The sequence below is a fragment of the Lytechinus variegatus genome, chromosome 14 (genome assembly GCF_018143015.1).
Source record: "Lytechinus variegatus isolate NC3 chromosome 14, Lvar_3.0, whole genome shotgun sequence".
NCBI classification, from domain to species: domain Eukaryota; kingdom Metazoa; phylum Echinodermata; class Echinoidea; order Temnopleuroida; family Toxopneustidae; genus Lytechinus; species Lytechinus variegatus.
The window spans coordinates 27,597,686-27,609,902 of NC_054753.1; the positions used below are offsets into that span (position 1 = coordinate 27,597,686).

Genomic DNA, 12,217 nt, shown 5'->3' on the forward strand with positions numbered 1-12,217 from the left:
AACTTTTATCTAGAAATGTTGGCGTCATAAACAAACTAAAAACCTTTTTGCCTCCAAATGTTTTATCAAATTTGTATAGTACCCTTATTCTTTCTTACTTAAATTATGGGATATTAGCTTGGGGCAGTTCCTCTAGAAATCAGTTGGATAGACTACTACTTACACAGAAGAGAATAATGAGAATAATTTGTCATAAACACAGATTAGCTCACTCAGATCAATTGTTCTTCTCCAATGAAGTTTTAAAAATACAGGATTTGTACTCTCTTCGCCTGGGCTGCTTTATGTTTCAGTTAAACCAAGGAGAGCTGCCAACTTCCTTAAGTTTACTGTTTTTAAGAAACGAGATTTTGCACAGCTACCCCACCAGATTATCGTCATCTTTCCATCTTCCGAAGCTCAGAACTTTTTACAAACAGAAGACTATTGTTTATACTGGTCCCCATCTTTGGAATTCTCTAGATGAATCTTTAAAACTGACACCAAGCTTATTTCCGTTCAAACATAAGCTTAAGACTACACTAATAAATAACTATAATGTTACACTATGATTTTCCTGCAGGAGGCTGTTCATTGTCCCATGTTTGTGCTTGAGTTGTTCTGATGTACTTGTCCCGTTTAGTGTAGTCTTGTATCGTCCCGTCTAGTTTGTATCTTTTTATACCATTTTCATTAATTAATGATACTGTAATATTATTTTGGGGAACCTGAATTACAAGCTCCGCTTTCCAAGGTTTCCCCCACAATATACAGCTAGCATTTAAGTTAAAACTGAACTTTCTAAAATTCAATTATACATTATATCTGTGTACTGGACCTTTGTGAACTATTTCAATATTTCTAATTGTTAATTTATTCTATACTCACATTTCTATTGTAAAATAATTATCTTTGCTGTTATTGTGGAAATAAACGAAATGAAATCAAAGAAACCAAAAATCATCTTCGAGCGGCAGATCGGGGAAAATATGGCTGAAAAAAAATTCGGGCCCCTTATTGGCGAAGGCTGGATCAACCCCTGTTATATTAGATATTTTTTCATAACTGTGTGAAACATAATTTACTCAGGGTCTATGTCTTCATTGTTCCTGGTGCTCGAATTGTCTGTTTAACGATATTTATAATCATGTATACGTTGTACTTAAACCTCCCGTTTTCGAGTCAATATACACCAATTATATTTCCTCACACTTCGAGTTATTGTCGACATAATGCTTCTTTTTCATGACTATTTAAAATGATTGCCCCATTTTAAGGTCTTTAATATAACACGTTTCCTGTCCGACCTTGCGTTCGCATTAGTGGATTGGTGAGATAATCATGAGTTCCCAAAATCAGTCCTTGAAATGTCCCTTTTTTCTGATCTGAACATCAAAAATTTTCAGCTCGCACTTCGCGTTTGCATCATTCAGATAGTGAAATATGTACGTTCTTAGTGAATTCCTACAAACAAGCAATAACATTTTCAGCTCCCGCTAGCTAATTCGCGCTCGCAACATTTGATTAGTGAGATGCATATGATAATCATGAATACAATGACTGCAAAAAGTGTTCCACGTGTTTAGATGTATAGTTCTAACAAAATCAGCAAACGCTTGGCACTCGCATTACATGACTATGTTGAGATATTTATAATTTTCATGAATTCCTTAAAATAGTCCTTAAAATCTCCCTGTTTGCGGTCAATATATACAAAAATTTCAGCTCGCGATTCGTGCTCGCATTGTTTAGCGAGACAGGTATACGTATCATGATCACAGAAATTTGATTATTATAATGTCCCTTTTTATAGCTCTGAATATCGAAATTTTTCAGCTCGCGCTTCGCGCTCGCATTATTTGATCAGTGAGATATTTATTCGTTTAATGGCACTGTCCTTAAAATGTCTCTCTTAGGTCAGTATACCTGGCAACTGAGCGCGCTTAGCGCTCAGATATCTCAAATTTCAAAATCTGTGACTCAAAATGCTTGCCGGTGCCCCCCCCCCCATGCCGTGACCCACGGCAGGCCTACGCCACTGCCAATGACATTCCATCGGGTCGGGTTAGAGCTTGTTTGGTGAGAGTTTAGCATTAGTGAACATTTAATAGGCTGTTGTAGGATTTCGTAAATACTATATAGGCCTACCCAGGGGCAGATCCAGGATTTTCCAAGGGGGGGGGGGCACATATTTTACAGATAAGTACAAGCAAAAAAAAAAGTTTTTTTCAGCCAAAAATATAAAAATTTTACTCCACAAAAAAGTTTGACAAGCGAATAAAAGGGATTAAAAATATCTTCACTGTCAAGGGGGGGGGGCATACTTCTGTTTTAACGGCATTTTAACATAAATTTTAATTGTGCCTCGGATCCGCCATCAGTGCACGGGCCTATATATAACTATTCCCCCCCCCCAAAAAAAAAGAGAAGGACTTGATATCGGCTAGCAGCTGAGTGATAATTTTGTAAACGAAGCCTATTATCTATATTGCATCATGACCCTAGCTCTGATTTTTTTTTTCTGGGGCCGTGCGCAGCTTGCAATCCAAGCTACTAAAGCCCGCCACGGCCTGATTTTTTTGTTACACAAATTATTTAGTACTATCTAGAGTTTTTACACAGGGCATTCAGGAAATATTATGCCCTTCTCCCTTTCCTGTTCTCTTTTCATCGGTGGTGATTTTTTTGCCCCCCACCCCCATCTGTAGGGCTACGCCATATAAACTAGCACCGCCCCTTTGAAAGGACAGAGAATCTTTTAACGTACGAGAGACCGACTTTGTGGCGCCGCGGCGGTAAGCGTCTGCTAGCGTTGTTTTCTTATTCGAGATGCGAAACTCGGAAGAAGCTGGAAAGCTTAGCAGACTCTGAGGCTTATTCGTAAGAAGGTAAATTTCTTGTCAGAGAAAGAAGAGTATGTTGTTTCGTTTATGTGACTATTTTTGTAAGAGGTCCGTTAAATAAAAGTGACAATTTAGGTTTACAATAAAAAAAACATCACAGTCCCATGTACCGACTTATGTGTGTGTAAGCTGAAGTTTGAAGTCGATTATCGGAGTCAAATGATTGGACGATATGTTAGGGACTGAACTAAACATTCTACTATTGATTATCATTTACCCAAGATTCTGGAAGAGTTGAATCAGTGGAAATTATTGTGATTACATCATGATTCAGATTGATACTGGCAAATAGTCTGTTTGGCAAGATTGTGACAAAAACGAAAAAGAAGACAAACACTAAAAGGGTATAAAGCTATTATGGTAACTAAAAAGCATGAAGACTGTTGATAATTTGAAAGGTAGATCAAGATATTTTCTAATCCTATTTCTCCGCCCCTCCTTCCTCTTCACCTTTCCCTGTCCTCCCCTTCTCCAGTTGCTTTTCTCCACCTCCTCTTCTCCCTACCTTCTGCTCCCCTCCTTCCCCTCTCTTTCTCTGGCCCTTCCTTCTTCTCCCTCTCCTTCCCCCTCCTCCCCTCCCTCTTTCCTCCCCCTTTTCTCCCCTGACCTGGTCTTAGAGCATTCCACAGCACGATTGCATCAAGGAATTAAGAAGCTTCTTGACTTGATTAATTATAAAACATTTGGCCAAAATGTCATCCTTAATTGTTTTGTCAACGAAAACAGGAATATTTAAATTACTCAACCTTGACTGGACCTCTAGGAAGAACAGAGCCATCATATCAATGGCTCTGAATAGAGTGATCCATCCGTATATTTTTATGTGCATGTTTATATATTTATATTTAATATCATATCTTGTGCAATGTATTTTATTGTGATTTTTATACGGTAAATAAAACCAAACCAAACCAAGCATATATGCTACAGTATTCAATCTTTGACAATCAAATGTTTATAATTGACCCAGAGAAAGGATGACGTTTTGAGGACATTGCAGTGCAGTAGTCAAGAATCTTTTCTTTAATTTAACAAGCAACTATTGATGTTATTTGTAAACTATTTATAGAATACACAGAAGTCTCCACATTAGCATGCGTACAAATAATATGTCTGTTATCAGCATCTTGAAGCAGCACACATATGATATAAATAAAAAAAGACTACATGTATATTACTCTTCATAATTAATTATTTAAAAAAGAAAAATCATATGTTGTTCTCATACATACAGTGACTTTATTTTCAAACAGGGAGTCCACAGCCATTGAACATTTAAAAAGAGGACTTGTGAAGTCTGATGATTGACCCACCTCTCTCATGGCGTCAAAAGAATCGTCATCGTTGCAATCACCCCTGCCTTTAACTCCATCATCAAAGACATGCACGTCTCCGATAGCAACACAACCTGCTCATTTGGTAGCCATGGAAACAAATGAACCATCATCTCATCAGCCAATGAACGTCTTTGGACAAGTCACAGATTTCTTAGATCGTCACTTACAATCTCTGAGGGTAAGTATGTAGACCCTATTGATATCTGTTCACAATAAAGAAGGGTTAATACAGCCGGCTATCACAGTCTCACAGATACCAGAAAGGAAAATCTTTGAGGGGAGGGGGGGGGGTAGGGAGGTTTAGCTATTTCTTTAGGCTTGTTCCTTTTATGGATTTCAAATGTTGCATTGACCTCAGTGGAAACTTTAAGTGCTATATATCTATCTATCTATATATATATATATATATGTGTGTGTGTGTGTGTGTATACATATTCTTTGCTGTGTGTGTGTGGAAGGGGGGCATGACCAATGCTTAAAACTCAAACTTCTCAAACATTGTCATGAATCTAGCAAGGGAATTGATTTTTTCAAATGTTCAATTTTCTCAGTGTTATGTTTTGTTTTTGTTTTTGGTACCAAACTATTATGCAATTATTAAAGACAAGTTGAATACTGATTTACTCATGGATATTGAATTTCCTCTTTTTTTCATCATCCCATTTCAGATCGGTGTTGCTCTGGTTGGGGTGGCTGGCCTTGTTCTCATTGGAAGAAGCATTAGAGTGGTAAGTCTCTGTTTGATAAAATCTGCTCCAGTCTATCTTCAACAGTTAATATCAGAATACTTACCCTCCCGCAACTTGCACTCAAGCAGAAACTCATTCCTAGAAGTTCCTGCCATCAACACCCAGTCTAATGGTTCCCGATCTTTTTGTTCAGCATCCCCTCAACTTTGGAACAACCTATCTCAGAGCATAAAACAAGCAGACTCAACTGACAAATTCAAATCTATGTTAAAAACTCACCTTTTTGTTAAATAGATCGTCCGTAGCATATGCAGCTTCAACTGTCTACTTTCAATTTTAGCCGAAATTTCTTGTCTTCCTATTTATTTTCCTTAAAGATATTGTTTAACTTTGTGAGCAGCCGGCTTAAAAAATTCTCAAACCAAGATGAAACATGTGTACAAGTGCATGTATTAGAACTAATAAACCCTGAAAACAACCATTATTGGGAATGAAAAGCTATAGATGCCTAAATAGTACACATAAGTGTATGGGATGAAATTAAGATGGTGTTTCCGGTCACTTTATATTTCAATTTTTGAAGCACTTAATAATTATTTTCGAACGCAATTTTTTTCTGGGCATATTTTGTAACATATCACAGACACAGGTGACAAGTGTGACCTTCTAGCTCAGATTTTTTTAAAGTCAAACCAATGTTAACCAATCACTTTAAGCGCTTAGAGACATTCTTTGTGATAAGCGCTATATAAATGATGTTAATTATTAAGTTGTTGGATAGAAATTCCTTCCATTAATGGACAGGAAGAATGATGGGGGGTGTGGCAGGGAAAAAGTTTTCTGTTGCTGCATCGCAATTTGGTTCCAAAATTTGTTTGACTGCTATGTAAGTGGTCTTGCTTATGATATTTATTATACATTCATATAGTTCAGAACATTTACACAAACTTGCAATCAAATTTAAGCAAATGGAGACATTCTTTGCAAAAAGTGCTTTATAAATAAACATTGTTTATTATAATTACAATTAAAATGTAAACTAAAATCATTTTATTTGCAATATGCAAGCTTTCTTGCTTCATGATGGTCGCGGAAGCGTTCATGAGATTGTTTTATCGTTATCATGATATAATATTTTTAGTTTGCATTAATACTGGAATTAAGTGAATCTCTATTGGACTAAAGTTTAGCATATACCCAATAAATTTTACTTGTTAGATGAAGATGTTCCGCTCTGTGTCCGATATACCGGAAGAGTTTATCAGAAAGCAGATGACCCTTAGAGGAAAGGTCAGAGGTCATGAGGGTCATCACATCATGGTTGAACACCTTCCTATTCTTCAAGGGATCAAAGGAAAGATCAATGGACGTCAAGGTCAGTACAGAGCATAGATTGAGGTAACATTTATAATGTCATATTTTACAGAGGGTAGCCACTTCAGTTCTGAAAAACTGTTTTGTTAGCTGGAGCTGCTGAATATGAATATGTTATTACTACCTCTGCTTTAGCATGGCTCCCTTGACCAAGCGTTGAGCATTCAAGGAATTAATCCTGTTGGGTACCCATTCACCTAACCTGGGTTGAGTGAAGCATGATGTGGATAAATTTGTTGCTGAAAGCAAACACCCAGTGGATTGGAATCGAACCCACGTCCCTTAAATTTAAAGAGGTACCGGTAAGTCATAACCACAGGACCATGATGACCACCTAATTGAACGATGGCTACATTACTGATTTTAAAAAGTTGAAGATAAATCAAATTTTACAAAATTGATTAAATTTGATTACCGGTAAGTTAATTTCCACTTCTTTTGAATCAGCCTCCTGATTCTACATCATATATTTCAACTAGTTGATATCCTACTGCAAGAAATTCATACACTATATGCTGCACTCAACCTGGGTGAAGTAAGTGGGTACCATTTAGGATTTATTCCTTGAATGCTTTAGTGTGTTTAATGTTAACTCGGCTATAGCCAGGGTAATATCATTTAATGTCAAACCCAGCACAATATAAAAGGCTTACATATATAGGCTGAATGAATTGAAATTGCTAACGTAATTTTTATTATTATTATCATTATTTTTATCATTGATAATTGTTGTTATTATTATTATCATCATCATCTCCCTTTATCTTCAGATCCTCTGTTACCTGTATGTCTAGCAGGAGTCAGTCTTTCTGAGGCTGGTTTGACCAACCTGGTCACATTGACTCCTCTTGACTCCATTATCTGGTTCAGACTACTCGCCGTGAATGAGGAAAAACAACTGGAATGCATCGTCAAAAGGAGAAAGGTATTTCTCCATACAATTTTCCACACTGATGTTTTTTAACAAGGAGTGTTGTTGTATGGTTTAAAGTTTTGTATATTGATATTATCATAGAGACATTATTCATAATTGTGATATGCGCTATACAAGAACTGTTTATTATTATTATTATGATTTTTTTATTAGTTTGAAAACAGCTGTAAATTAATTTTTCCTCCATGAAATTCACAGGTCTTACATTTTCACAATTACACGTACAGTTAAAATATTTTGTCAGTTTTGGTTTTCAAATCTCCCCAAAATGTTGGTTGGTCATTATTTCAATTTCTTACTTCATGACATGTCTACAGTATGTTCTTAAATTGTTATGGTGTTGATAATTCAAAATAAAATGTTTTATTGGATTATTTTTTTTATTTTATATTTTTCTCTTCCTCTTCTCCTCTACTTCCTTGTTATCTACTCTATTTTCTTCTTGTGCTTCTGCCACCCCTCCCCTCTGTCTCTCTGTCTATTTTTGTCTGTCTGTCTGTCTCTCTCCCCCCACTCCTATAGAACCTGTTCTCATTTATGGTAAATGAGACACTGGTAAAGCAAGGCTTTGCTCAAGTCAAGCCAGCCCACCCATCGATCGCACTCCACCCAACGACAGTCAAGCTAATCCAAAGACTATCCAAGGCAGAGCTGTACGCTGAGAAAAGGTCCAAGGGAATCTGGGCCAAGCCTCCTCTCAGGGAGAGAATGAACGAGAGAATCGGAGAGATGAAGGATGGATTGAAGGAAAGAATGGTATCCACCTTGAAGCCTCTGTCAGCGGGCGTGAATGCTGTTAAATCGGCGACAGCGAGGTTGGGTGCATTGGTCAGGTGGCCTAAGAAGGGTTCAAAGAATGGTTGACTCTTCCTCTGGCAGAAGAACCTCTTCAGGAGCTTTGAAAGTGGTCTATGTATCCAGGGTGGATTCTACTGCTATCTCTCCCCTTGTAGGAGAGATTGGTTGTCACCATGAAGACTTACCGCAGCTAACATGGCTGCTATTAGGTCAACATAATCACGGGTTGGTGAAGTCATCAAATGGCACCCAGAAGAGTTCAAAGAATTGTTGAATCAATCTCGAGCAGAGGGGGCTTGTCAGTTAGCTGCCAGGTTAGTGGTAGTCCATACTGTTGGTCCAGAAAGACCACTATTCCTGAGGACAGCCATTTATAACTTGTAATTTCCTATACAAACAGATCAACGAGCCATACATGCATGATGTCCTGAGGTCTGGGGAAAATATCAACTTGTGTAAACCCACCTCTTCTCTCATTCTTCAAAGTAACCTGAACAATCTGTATCATGAAAGTTTTGATAATTTATGGAAAGGCTCTTGCTTTCATGTCATTATTTATTTCACAATGCATTTGTATTCTATTTCAAGCATCTTGGTTGTTCTATTCAATAAATTGTGGATGTATTCTGAAAGAAAATCTGTTCTTTCAAAAAAAAATATTATTTTATGTTAACATGGGATCAGATTTGATTAAATTCTTTATCGGTCTATATCTGAAACACACTAATTTGGCTTCCACAAAAAACCAAATATAATGGGTGATTTCAAGAACGGTGTTGCAATCTGATGTTTTTGTTGTGACAACACCAACACCAGCCACAATACTGTACTTGAAATGAGGCTGGTGTTTGGATTGACCTTGGAAAATATGACGTATTTCCAGCATTTCTTGTTGAAGGCTGGTGTTGAATGTTGTCTGCTGAACCCAGCACTGCGGCTGGTGTTGATGATTTACGTGCAATTTCCCCATTCACCAACCCCCAGGGATTGGGAAAAACATGATTTCAAGTTCGGTGTTGGTGTTGGCAATCTCAAGCTCATGAACAGGCGGCAAACATAATGAACATCGCTTTAAAATTAGCTTTTACAGTTAAGTTGAGTGTAAATCATTTGAGCTTTATATATATTTTGATGAAGAATAATGATCACTCTTTCGAATACTTGAATTTATTAAAGCATTGGTTGGTATTCTGTTCTGAATTTAATGCATTTCTCTCCAATTTCACTTTGAGTTAGCAGCGCATTGCAGAGGAGTGATGTCATGTGCTATCGATAACGCAATCGGTGTCGTTCCTCTGAACCTAGCTCGGTGTTGGAGCTCGGTTCGGCAGGTTTTTTACGCTCTCAACACCAACATTGAACCAGAAATCACCCATTATACCGGTGGTAAATGAATTATAAATTCTTATGTTTGATACAACAGTATTTGTTATTTTAATTTTGGTATACCAAGATGATACCTATGTACATTAAATTTTTATTCCATACATCATTTTGTAAAATGAGGTGGGGAGAGGAGCTGGGAATGATTTTTTTTTATAATGTACTAATTGTCATCTTTCTTGCCTTGTTGTTTATACCTGCATAATGACATGTATTATCTTTGTGTGAATTATTAAATTCATTGTACTTTTCATCTCTCTTTCAATCATTAAACTTTGAACGTATTTCCTTTGTTCAGGTGAGTGTGTAGTTACATCTATGGACATCCAGCCACAATACCCTTTATATGAAATTAAAACTTTCTAGATCATTGCTTCATGAATTGAATAGGAAGTAATATGAGACTTCTTGTGAAAAAAATTAAAGGGAATTAACCCAAATGATTTTTTTTTCAAAGTTGAAAAATCATAAGATTACAATTTAAGTCATCATGACATCCCTTGAACCCACAATTATAACAATGTACTAATTCAGCCCATGTTTTTTTTTATTTGTGGTTTAAGTTAAATTCTGGATAGCCAAGTGTGGTTTTGAAAAACTGGTCAATGGTCCATTGCGGGGTCAAATGTATTTAGGGTATGTTTTTTTTCCCCAAAGCTTTTTTTCCAAGACTAGCCAAAGGTGTTTAGGGTATGTTTTTTTCCAAGCCTTTTCTCTCCCCCCCCCCCCCCGAGGTCATATTTTGGCGACATCTTGTTTAGGGGCCAAAATGTGTAAATAAAGCCCGCGAAAAGCTTGTTCAGGGGGTTATTTTGCACACAGAGAAAAGATCGTTTAGGGGGTGTTTGGAAATTTATTGGTCACGTGTGTGAACAGCAATATATTTGACTCCCCCCCCTTAAGTCTTATGATTTGTATCATAGGATTACTTGAAGTTATACATTTTTGTTAAACAAAATTCCAATGGAAGAGGATAAAAGCATTAATTGGGGTTGAAAAGATGAAACCCCTTTCCACATATATATACGTATATACAACTGTGTGATAGAGGTATGAATAAAAAGAGTATTTTAACTTTTGATTGACATTTTGATTGAATTCTTCATTTGAAAAATAGAATAGGATGTGTATCTACCTTGTTAGGTGCTCAGGGCACTCCGATATTACCCCGACTATGATAGTCTACCTATTTTGGTGCTCAGTGCTTTGGTATCATTATGGGATTAAAAAAGGAGGCAATTTAAAACTCGAGATGAATATGAATGAGATGTTTCTTGGCATTACAATCACAAACTTTCTTTATTCTCTTCTCCTTAATTGGTATCTAGGATTACTTGACGTTATACATTTAAACAAAAAATGAAATTCCAATGGAAGAGAATAAAAGCATTAATAGGAGTTGCAAAGATGAATACGTTTTTCACAATATGTACATGTATGTATATGATAAAGGTATGAATAAAAGGAGTATCTTCACTTTAATAATATGGCAATTTTCCTTATTTGAAGGGGTTATCATCAGTATATTTGGGTGTGTTTATGCTTCCATTGCGAGGACAGAATCAGCGATTTCAAACGTCGATCATAAACATGGTTCTAAGAGTGCTGTTTATACTTGGCTTTTCAGAGCAAATCATGATCTCCAGCTGGCTTTGCATTGTAAAGCAAAGTCAAATTGGGTGCGCCTTTTTTCGAAAGTTTTTTTTTTTTCCGATTGTTGTTATTACATGGAGATAACATGGAGCAATACGACTGTATCTGCCCACGGATTTTCATCTCACCTGAAGCATGTACCAAATGACGTCATTTAAACACGTTTATGATCATGGTTCTGTTTATACTTCCCCAGAAAGCCTGATTCTGGTCAAATGACGTTTAGAAACGCACCTTTTTGTGAGTTTACGATTGGCGTTTTGAAACAGCGTTTAAATGAAAGTAAGCATGGACGCAACCGCGTTTTGAACTAATCACGTTTGGAAACGCTGATTTTGGCCTAAAAAAAGGAAGCATAAACACAGCCTTTGATGGTAGGGGGGGCAAGATGATCTAATTTCTGTTGTCAATGAATCACAGGGATAAAACACAACCATTGCTTCTTTGTCACACTCGTCTTCTCTTCCTTTCATCTCCCACTTTCCCCATTTTATCCACTATGAAAAAAAAATTAAGGGGGGGGGGTCATCCTGTTGTTGCACCAGCCCCATCTTACAAAGAGTTGCGATTGATCCGATCGGTCTAAACTATATGGAAATCCAACAATGTCATATTTTTTTCAGGAAATTTGCACAATGTCCTTTGTAAGAAAAGAAAAGCACACTGAATTTCCTGCATTTTAGATGTTGACATTGCTGGCTTTCCATAGTTGTGGTTGATCGGATCAATCGTAACTCTTTGGAAGATGGGGCCCAGCCCTGCATCACTCCATTTTTATCTTCTACTCTCTCTCTCTTTCTTCCTCTACCACTCTCCAATCCAGTTCTTTTTGCACATTCTCTCACTTGTGGCTTTCTTCCTCTTTTCTTCTTAAAACAAATGTTGCTTACACCTGGGGACCATTTCAGCAACATTTTTGTCTGACAAGTTGTCAGCTCTGACATCTTTCCTTGCTCTGATTGGCTGAGAGGGACAGTTCCTATGGTAACTGTCGGATAAAATGGGACTTGTCAGATATAACGTCCGACAAGTCCTTTCACGAAACTCACCGGATTGGTTCAAGGCAGGAAATGTTGGAGAAAATTGCTTGCTGCTCCTATTTAAAGTGTTTAGCCCATGATCAATTAAAACTAGATCTCAAATAATATCAAAAGTATGATGTTATCA

General features: G+C 37.0%; 1 protein-coding gene across 1 annotated transcript; it reads left to right on the forward strand.

Annotated features, from left to right (window-relative positions):
• Positions 1–2,620: 2,620 nt before the first annotated feature.
• On the forward strand, positions 2,621–9,829 carry LOC121428160 (protein C3orf33 homolog). Its single transcript, XM_041624754.1, has 6 exons — positions 2,621–2,867; positions 4,136–4,397; positions 4,888–4,947; positions 6,127–6,283; positions 7,053–7,207; positions 7,739–9,829. The coding sequence occupies exons 2-6, from the start codon at positions 4,203–4,205 to the stop codon at positions 8,078–8,080; spliced, it is 909 nt and encodes a 302-aa protein (XP_041480688.1). The 5' UTR covers positions 2,621–2,867; positions 4,136–4,202; the 3' UTR covers positions 8,081–9,829.
• The last annotated feature ends 2,388 nt before the right edge of the window (positions 9,830–12,217 follow it).

Bases quoted from the DNA above. Each gene is read 5' to 3' on its own strand.
- LOC121428160 (XM_041624754.1), top strand. From the start codon at position 4,203: ATGGCGTCAAAAGAATCGTCATCGTTGCAATCACCCCTGCCTTTAACT. The intron at 6,284-7,052 runs GTCAGTACAGAG...CTTTATCTTCAG, and splicing joins AAAGATCAATGGACGTCAAG to ATCCTCTGTTACCTGTATGT. The intron at 7,208-7,738 runs GTATTTCTCCAT...CCACTCCTATAG, and splicing joins GCATCGTCAAAAGGAGAAAG to AACCTGTTCTCATTTATGGT.